Source organism: Salvia hispanica, chromosome 3, assembly GCF_029641045.1.
Source record: "Salvia hispanica isolate PSC_SH4W2 chromosome 3, Shi_PSC_v1, whole genome shotgun sequence".
Classification (NCBI taxonomy): domain Eukaryota; kingdom Viridiplantae; phylum Streptophyta; class Magnoliopsida; order Lamiales; family Lamiaceae; genus Salvia; species Salvia hispanica.
Window position 1 is genome coordinate 16,330,334 of NC_142694.1, and position 8,647 is coordinate 16,338,980.

General features: G+C 34.4%; 1 protein-coding gene across 1 annotated transcript; it reads right to left on the reverse strand.

Moving 5' to 3' along the window:
- Nucleotides 1–577: 577 nt before the first annotated feature.
- On the reverse strand, nucleotides 578–2,339 carry LOC148930258 (cytochrome P450 71AU50-like). Its single transcript, XM_089067391.1, has 2 exons — nucleotides 1,414–2,339; nucleotides 578–1,333 (listed from the first exon to the last, which is right to left on the reverse strand). Exons 1-2 carry the CDS (start codon nucleotides 2,290–2,292, stop codon nucleotides 716–718), a joined length of 1,497 nt encoding a protein of 498 aa, XP_088923517.1. The 5' UTR covers nucleotides 2,293–2,339; the 3' UTR covers nucleotides 578–715.
- Between the last annotated feature and the right edge of the window lie 6,308 nt (nucleotides 2,340–8,647).

Below are 8,647 nucleotides of genomic sequence, written 5' to 3' on the forward strand. Positions count from 1 at the left end.
AAAAAATAAAGAGCTCCATCGTAACGCCAAACAATCCTCATATACACCAAGAAACGAGACATGAAGCTAGAGCTGTAGAGCATCAAGCACTTAATTAAAGAGACAGGCACATAACATCACTCATTGCAGACATTTCTCACTATTTATCACATCGCATCAGGAATTTCTCACTATTTATCACATCGCATCAGGAAGCTCCCAATCAAAGCAGCGCACCAGTTTCACCACCAAATGGTAGCAATTTCAAATGGTGGCATTTCTATTTAAAGAAATTTATTTCTCTCTAATGAGTTGAAACTCATTTCTACTAACCATTTTTCTTTCTATCTCTCTCTTACTTAATCAATTTTACATTAAAACCATGCTCTTTCAAAAGTTCCTATTTTTAGGGGATGGATGGAGTAAGCGAGTGATATTCCTTTTTTTTAGGTTATTTCAATATTCAATTTCCCTTTTTAGTAAAAACAACACATCTATATTAGGCTTATAAGCTGTTCAAATAATTTGTAGTATTCGATTGGATCTTTGAATTTTGATATTTTTATTCCGCTAATATTCGATTAATACAAATACAAAATTACGATAACTGGCTAAATTCGATTCCATTCTTAATTCTACATACACACCATTTTTATTCAACACAATAATTTATCATACTAGCAGACGTAAAATATATCTCTAAATAAAATAACATCAGATATTATTCAAAAGAAATTCAAGACAGATGTAGTCGATAACTAGGAATAGCCATGAGATGCTTAACTCTAGCCGTCACCAAACCAAAGTGCTTAGACATGTCTATTTCACTAGGCTTCATACCATTTGGAAGCTCCCAATCAAAGCAATGCACCAATTGCGCCATCACCAGTTTCACCACGGTCAGACCTAGTTGCAGCCCCGGGCAACCCCTCCTACCCGAACCAAATGGTATGAGCTCAAAATGACGGCCTCTCAGGTCTATATCGCTATCAATGAACCTCTCAGGTGTAAAAGAGTCCGGATCAGCCCAAACATCAGGATCCCTTCCTATAGCCCACGCGTTCACAATAACTCTTGATTTCTTGGGTATGTAGAAACCCTGGAGCTCACAGTCTTCCATGGATTCGTGAGGGAGTAAGAGGGTCACCACAGGATGGAGACGCATGACTTCCTTGACCACGCAGTCCAGGTATTTGAGTTTGTCGAAATGCGATTCTTCAACCATTTGATCCAATCCCACAACTGATTCAAGTTCTTGCTGGAGTTTCTTCATCACTGTTGGATGTCTCATCAGTTCCGACATTGCCCACTCTATTACAGCCGCAGATGTATCCGTTCCCGCTATGAGTAAATCCTGCATTATATCACATTATTTAAAACAAATTTTCTTAAATCTCGTGCCTAAAATAAAGACTCAAGTAACATGAGACAGACCAGTAGCACGGCCTTAATATGGCGCCGGTCGAATTCGAACCCAGCTTCCCTGGACTCCATGATCGCCATCATCGTATCAACGAAGTCCTCGCTCCGCTCCTCCTCCCCCCTCTTCGCCACGTGATCGTCGATGATTCTCTCCAAGAATCCATCAAACACCTTGCTCAACCGCTTCATCCTCCGGTTCAGCCCTTGCAGATCAAGACTCCCGACGTAGGGGAAGAAGTCGGCGAGATTGAACTGCGCCGCCACCGCCACGGTCTCCATGAACAGCGCTCTGAACCCCTCCTCATCAAGCTCCCCGTCGGAATACTTCCTTCCGAAAATCATCAAGCAGTTCATGTCGCCGTTGACGGCAGAGATCGCAGCGCTGAGATCGACGCTCTCTCTCCCCTCCGCGGCGCGCTTCAGAGAGCTAACTAGAAGCCCGACCTCGGCCCTTCTCATGGGACAAAATTGGTCGATCTTGAAACTGCTCAGCAGCTGCAGCGTGCAGAGTTTCCGCATGTTGCGCCAGTACGGGCCGTACGGCCCGAAAAGAAGGTTTCGCTGGTCGTAGCTTAGCTGGCGCGCGGCCTCGTGAGCGGGCCGGCTGGCGAAGACGAGGTCGTGGGTCTTGAGGACGAGCTCGGCCGCGGCCGGGGACGACACGACGACAGTGGGGACCGGGCCGAGGCGAAGCCCCATGACCGGGCCGTGCTTTCGGGCTAGATTGCACAAATTGACGTGGGGATGCTTGCCAAGGAGGTGGAAATGGCCTAATATGGGAAGGCCTCTGGGGCCCGGAGGCAGTTTTTTTCGGGTTTTCGGGCCGAGAAGTTGCTGGAGGAGATAGACAAGTAGGATGGCTGATAAAACCGCCCATAGCAATATTGCCATTTTCCTAGTGAATAAGTTGTTGATATGATCAAGTTTGGAAGATTGTAATTTGATTTATGTATTGTGTGTGTGGGGCATATTTAACGGGTGATGATAACCTAAATGATGTAGTAGTATTAAAGAAAAAACTTCGATCATTATTTAAAATTGTTGTACTTTATATGTTTGATTTTTTTGTAACTTTTTTCCAAATTTTTAAGGCATATTTCATTTTTAAAAATAATTAATTATTTAAATTGGACTAATATTTTAGTTATTTTTATGACAAGTATTTATAATTGTTATAAATATGTGGTATCATTCGGGTGGGTCGAGAACCTCATACCGCATGTTGTATCGAAAACTACAGTATGACAAAATATCATACGGATACAATACAAATTTTTTGTTATACCACAATCTGGCATCACAAAAATTCAGTATGATACATTTTTGATACAGTTATCGTGCCCTTATTGTGTGTGATATACTGATTTTCGACATATACCATGTCTGCAGTATAACGCGGTATAGGAAAATTGATATTGTTTCATACCAAAAATTGTGGTATACCAAAATATCGATATTTTTTGTACAATAAATGCAGTATTTCAATATTTCGTTATTTTGATATTTATTTTCTACCTAATCCAAGATCAATATCGTTGAAAATAATATAATAAAGATGTATAATTATATGATTGGTTGATAAATAAGAATATCGATAATATAGAAGTTGAAAAAATTAATTAAATGTTTAATTAAGAGTTGGTTGATGAGTGGTTTGTCTGGTCTTTGATAATTAGTGGCGGATCTAGAGGGGGGCAGGAGGGGTCCGTGCGACTAATTTTTTCTTATCCGGACGTAAAATTACCATGTCTGCTCCCTCCGTTTGTCCCGACGTCATCCCGAAAATTGAAAAAAAATATCATTTTCGCCCTAAACCAACCTACTAATATATATTTCGCCCCCTCCATTTATCATTCCTGGATCTGCCATATGGTTGTAAGATTAGAGGATCGGATCTATGATAGATTTTAGATGTACAACAACAAACCAAACGGCTTAAGTTTCACTATCTTTAAATTTTTACTTTAATATAACTAAAAATTGTAAATATTTTATGTTATCAAGTAGATTCTTATACTTTTAACTGAGACAGATAATTGATCTCGTGATCTAATATTAAAATTATAATAACTAAAAAAATAATACTCCCTCCTTTCCACTCATAATATCCACCTTTTCTTTTCTATTTGTCCACTCAAGATGTCCATTTTTCATATTTGGAAATAAATTTCTCACTTCCCTCTCATTAAAATATTCAATCACATTTTTCACTCTACTTTATCATACTCAACTACTTCACCTAAAATCTTGTGTCATTCATGAATGCAGACATCTTGAATAGGACGGAGGGAGTAATTTATTGGTGTAATAATCTTCGAGTAATAAACTACTCCGTATAAAGTAATACTCCATCCATTTCTGAAAAATATGAACATTTGGTTCGACACGAATTACAATGTATAATTGGTAAAATAATAGAGAGATAAATGATAGTGTAATTAGTGTGAGTAGATAGTGGACTCAACATCACCATTAGTGCAATGTAATGGTATAAGTTGTAAATAAATGACGTGTGAGCGTAATGTCTTATTTAACTCTTTCAAAATAAAAAATTTAGGGACATGCTAGTTCATAATTTTCACATACGTACCGATAGATTAAAAGTTTTAATACATAATTTTTTTGATTAATTAAGAGAAATAAATAAGAAGATGGTGGGAGTTTTATTTATTGTGAAAAATTCTAACTAACACCAGGAAACTTGTCAGAAATGAAAAGAAATTATTTTTATGGTGAACCAAAATAATTCTATATAGTCTGAATTACATAATATACATGCGTCCCACAGAAAATAGCATAAAAATTCAGTGGTCAGGCTATATTATTAATGATATTTAGCCAATTAATACCCTACAAAACAATTAGTTGTCCTAATTAAACATTACATTTAGGCTTAGCCAATTAATTACCCTAATAGTTGTCCTAATTAAACTCACGATTTTATAATTCTAATTAATAGGGAAGCGCGCATCATAGGCGCGCGCGTACACACGTTTTGTTCTGATTAACATGTTATTAGCCAAATTTAATGCCCCTTATGTTTTTTCATCAAGTGTATCCGGCCATGAAACTACACAGACTAGAAGAAAATAACATATACATATCCATATTTGTAACATTTTTATTAACAAAAATTTTAAAGTATTGTCAAATTTCCATTTTTGTATGCTAGATTATTTATCTTGCAAAATTAAAACGGATTATGCAACCGAGACGGACAACATGTTCTCGTGATTTAAAATTAAAATTATTTAGAAATGTAACAACTTATAGGTGTAATCATGAGTGATAATTTACATAACTGTAATGCAATAAAAGTTTCAATGGAGTACAAAACTTGTATTAGGGAGAAAGATTGAAAAGATGTTGGAGTAAAAGAAAAAATTTGTAAACAATAAAAGGGATGTTGGCACCTAATATTATGGAACTTTTAAAAAGTTGAGTTTTTCCTTCGAATTTTGAAATTGACAAATAATATCATGAATTTTATTCCGAGTTTGTTATTTTTCACTAATGAAAAAATTCCGGCAAATAATATCATGATACGGATTTTTTTTCGTAATTTCTCGACAACAACTTCGAGAGTTTCAAGATTTTCAATCTTTGAGAATAGTTTTTTCTTGAAGCACATCCTCCTAATTTGTTCTTCAATCTATTAATATAACAAGAATTTTTTCACTGATGGGAAATAACAAACTTAGGATAAAGTTCGTGATATTATTTGTCAATTTTAAAATTCGTTGAAAAAACTCAACTTATTGAAAGTTTCATAATATTAGGTGCCAATATCCCAAAATAAAATGCGACTACGTTAAATGTTAATGCACCAAAATAGTCATACGTGGTCTGTATTACGTGCACACTACAGAAAACATGCATTTAACAACCCTAATTAACACCTAGTTAATTTCCTAATTAATGATTTTAATAATATTTTTACTGTGCATCATAGCACGCGTCTACGCAAGTTTTGTTCAAATCAATACACTCTACATCGGTACGACAAAAATAAAAATTCGTTTCATTTTAGTTCGTACAGTAAAAATAGTTCACTTCTATTAGTAAAATTTTCTTTCTAACGAAGTGGATCCAATTCTTCGTCAACATACCCCTTAATAGCTATGCTAGAGCAAGTTACAAGTTTTAATCGTGCGTATGATGCTCATATATAGCCATGTTATTTTTATGGTCCGGAAAAAATTGTCTTGATGCCCATGTTTCAGCAATGAAAATTAACCCACAAATTAAAGTTGCTAGTTACAGTAACAACTTTGGAAATTGAACCAAAAGATAGCGAAATAAATTACTGAATCGTCCTTTATCTTTTCACTTTCAGTTCATGCATATATATTATCGAGGTTATTTTCTACTCCCTCCGTTCCATAATAGTGGAGGCATTTCTTTTGGCACGAAGATTAAAAAAAAATTGTGTTAGGTGAATTAAGTAAATGAAGAATTAAATAGGAAATGAAAAAGGTAGAGAGATGTAAAGAGAATAAAGTAAGAGAGAGTAAAGTAGGTGGGAAAAAATGTGTTGACTTTTATCAAAAAAGGAAATGACTCTACTACTATGGAACGTACTAAAATGACAAAATAACTCTACTACTATGGAACGGAGGGAGTACTATAAAAAAAATTAATATGATATTCAATCTTTGCATCAAAGACAAATTAAAGATAATTTAATTTATTTTACTTATTAAACTGTGAAACGCATCACTTACTAATATAATTAACACAAACTATGATATCATAGTCATTATTCTAACTAGCCGTAATATGGAGTCGTGAATAGTCTACTAGACTATGCCTAAGTACTAATCCAATTTAGTGCTCCCCGTGTTTCCGGCCTAGAAAAAGACATGCTAAGTAAATAGAGTAGAAAATTTACATTTATAACATTTTTAATTAACAAAATAAATGCATATGTATAAACTAGGGGAGCATTAATCATACTCCTCCTGTCCCAGTTAAGATGACTCTTTTTTTTCGTACTTATTTTGAAAAAATAACAATAAATAAATAAAGTGAAGAAAAATTAAAATAAGAAAGAAAATAAAGTAGAAGAGAATAAAAGATTGTCTTAATGCCCATATCTCATTAGTTTCTGGTATGAGTAAATCCTGCAGTAATATATACAAATTTTTATTTGCTTACTATATTGAGAGAAAAATTAATGAATCGTAACATAGATATTGTGTTTTTATATTTTAAGTTTTAATACCTTTCTACTTTAAATGTCATATAATTATATACTCCCTCTGTTCCTATTATGTTGATCCAAAACTTTTGGGCACAGAGATTAAAAAGTTCTGTTGAAAAGTAATAAAATAGGAAAAATAAAGAGAGAGTAAAATAAGTAATGAAATAGAATAAGAGCAACTGGATGTTTGGTTTTGGTTTTTATTCAGAAATGAAATGACTCAACTAAGTTGAGATATTACAAAAAAGAATACGACCCAATTTAGTTTTGAACAAAGGTATTAAATATCTTACTTGGGGCCCACATATTTTTTGACCACGTACTAGAAAAAAAGTAAATTAAACTTTTATGAAAGTATCAAAATGACAAATGAGACATTATTCTATGAACTTATATTTATTATATGTGTGTATACGGCAAATGTGTGGTTACACATATTCATTGAAATTAGCTAAAGATTTGGCATTTACAAATGCGGTGATGGTGCATGGAAATAGCTAAGCACAATCACTGAACCAGTGTGCGCAACGCTAAACCACCCATTGTATCAACACAGTCCGTTAATTATATTTAAATTTTCAATCTTATTTTGAGATATTGACACCTGATATTATGAAATTTTTAAAAAGTTAATTTTTTCTCACGAATTTTGAAATTGATAAATAATATCATAAATTTTACTCCGAGTTCGTTATTTCCCACCAAAGAAAAAATTCTGGCTATATTAATAGATTGAAGAACAACTTTTGGAGGGTGTGCTTCAAGAAAAACTATTATAAAAAATTAAAAAACTTGAAGCTTTTGAAGTTGTTGTCGAGAAATTACGAAAAAAAAATCCGTATCATGATATTATTTGCCGGAATTTTTTCTTTGGTGGAAAATAACAAACTCGAGATAAAGTTCGTAATATTATTTGCCAATTTGAAAATTGGTAGAAAAAATCCCAACTTTTTGAAAGTTTCATGATATTGACAAACACGGATTTTGCATGTTTTTAAGGGCTAGATTTGACTCGTTTTAAATGTCAATCATGCAAATTCTGTTCTTAAATTTCATATGTTATACATTTGGTATTTTTGATGTGTTTGTTGATAAATGATAGAAAAAGATAGAAAAAAAGGTGCAAAAAGGCCAAGGTGCAGCAGCCTCTGTTCGAGCCCATTCTGCCAGCGATTTTGAGGTCCAATCAGTGCTTAATTCATACCATTCTCTTCGTCTTCGAAAGAGCTTCGTGGATATCTCGCACGTCTCAATCGGAGTTTTGTGAAGAATGTTATGACCATTCTACGAACATTGCGCAGTGCAATCAAAGTTGGCGGAATTTTAGGTTGAAATTCACGGAAGAAAAGAAATTATTATATTGTGAAGCCCAATCTCTCCCAATTATTCTAGGGCACGAAAATTATCAAGCTAAACCTTTTTCCACCCTATAAATACCTCTTAACCTAATTTATATTCTTCATCTCAGAGCCTCCAATCCTTCCCCCTCTATAGATTCTTCCATTCCATCTTCCACATTTAATTCATCCATCTTCCATTGGAGCGGAGCTCTGCAGATCCAGGCAAGAGAAGACTGAAGATTGAAGATTCGACCTTGGGTTTTATCTATTTCTTTCATGTCTCGTACTTTATTTGTAGTTTTTACTTGTCTTTGAGTAGAACATCTTTTGTGGATTTTTTTGGTGAAGATATTCAATTGATTTTCCTTGTTAGCTCTTGCAGTTATTTGATTTATCCTTGTGCCTACTATATTCAATTGATTAACTACCTCTTGAATACATGCTAGAGTTGATTAGAGTACTCGGGAGACGAAATAATTGACTTGGACGAGGGATAATTCACACTTTAATTCAATAGAACTCGGGAGAGTTGAGGTTTCATGTGAGGTCATTGGTCTTTACAATCTTTTAGGAGTTAGGTCTAAAAATTAGAAAGGGACTTCAATTATTACACCTAATCTATGGATTTCTCACCTCGGGAGGGGGTTTAATCTAGTTAAGTGACTGACTTAATAACTCTAGAGACCGTAATTCAAGGAAGTCA

Bases quoted from the DNA above. Each gene is read 5' to 3' on its own strand.
- LOC148930258 (XM_089067391.1), bottom strand. From the start codon at position 2,292: ATGGCAATATTGCTATGGGCGGTTTTATCAGCCATCCTACTTGTCTAT. The intron at 1,334-1,413 runs GTCTGTCTCATG...GATATAATGCAG, and splicing joins ATATTAAGGCCGTGCTACTG to GATTTACTCATAGCGGGAAC.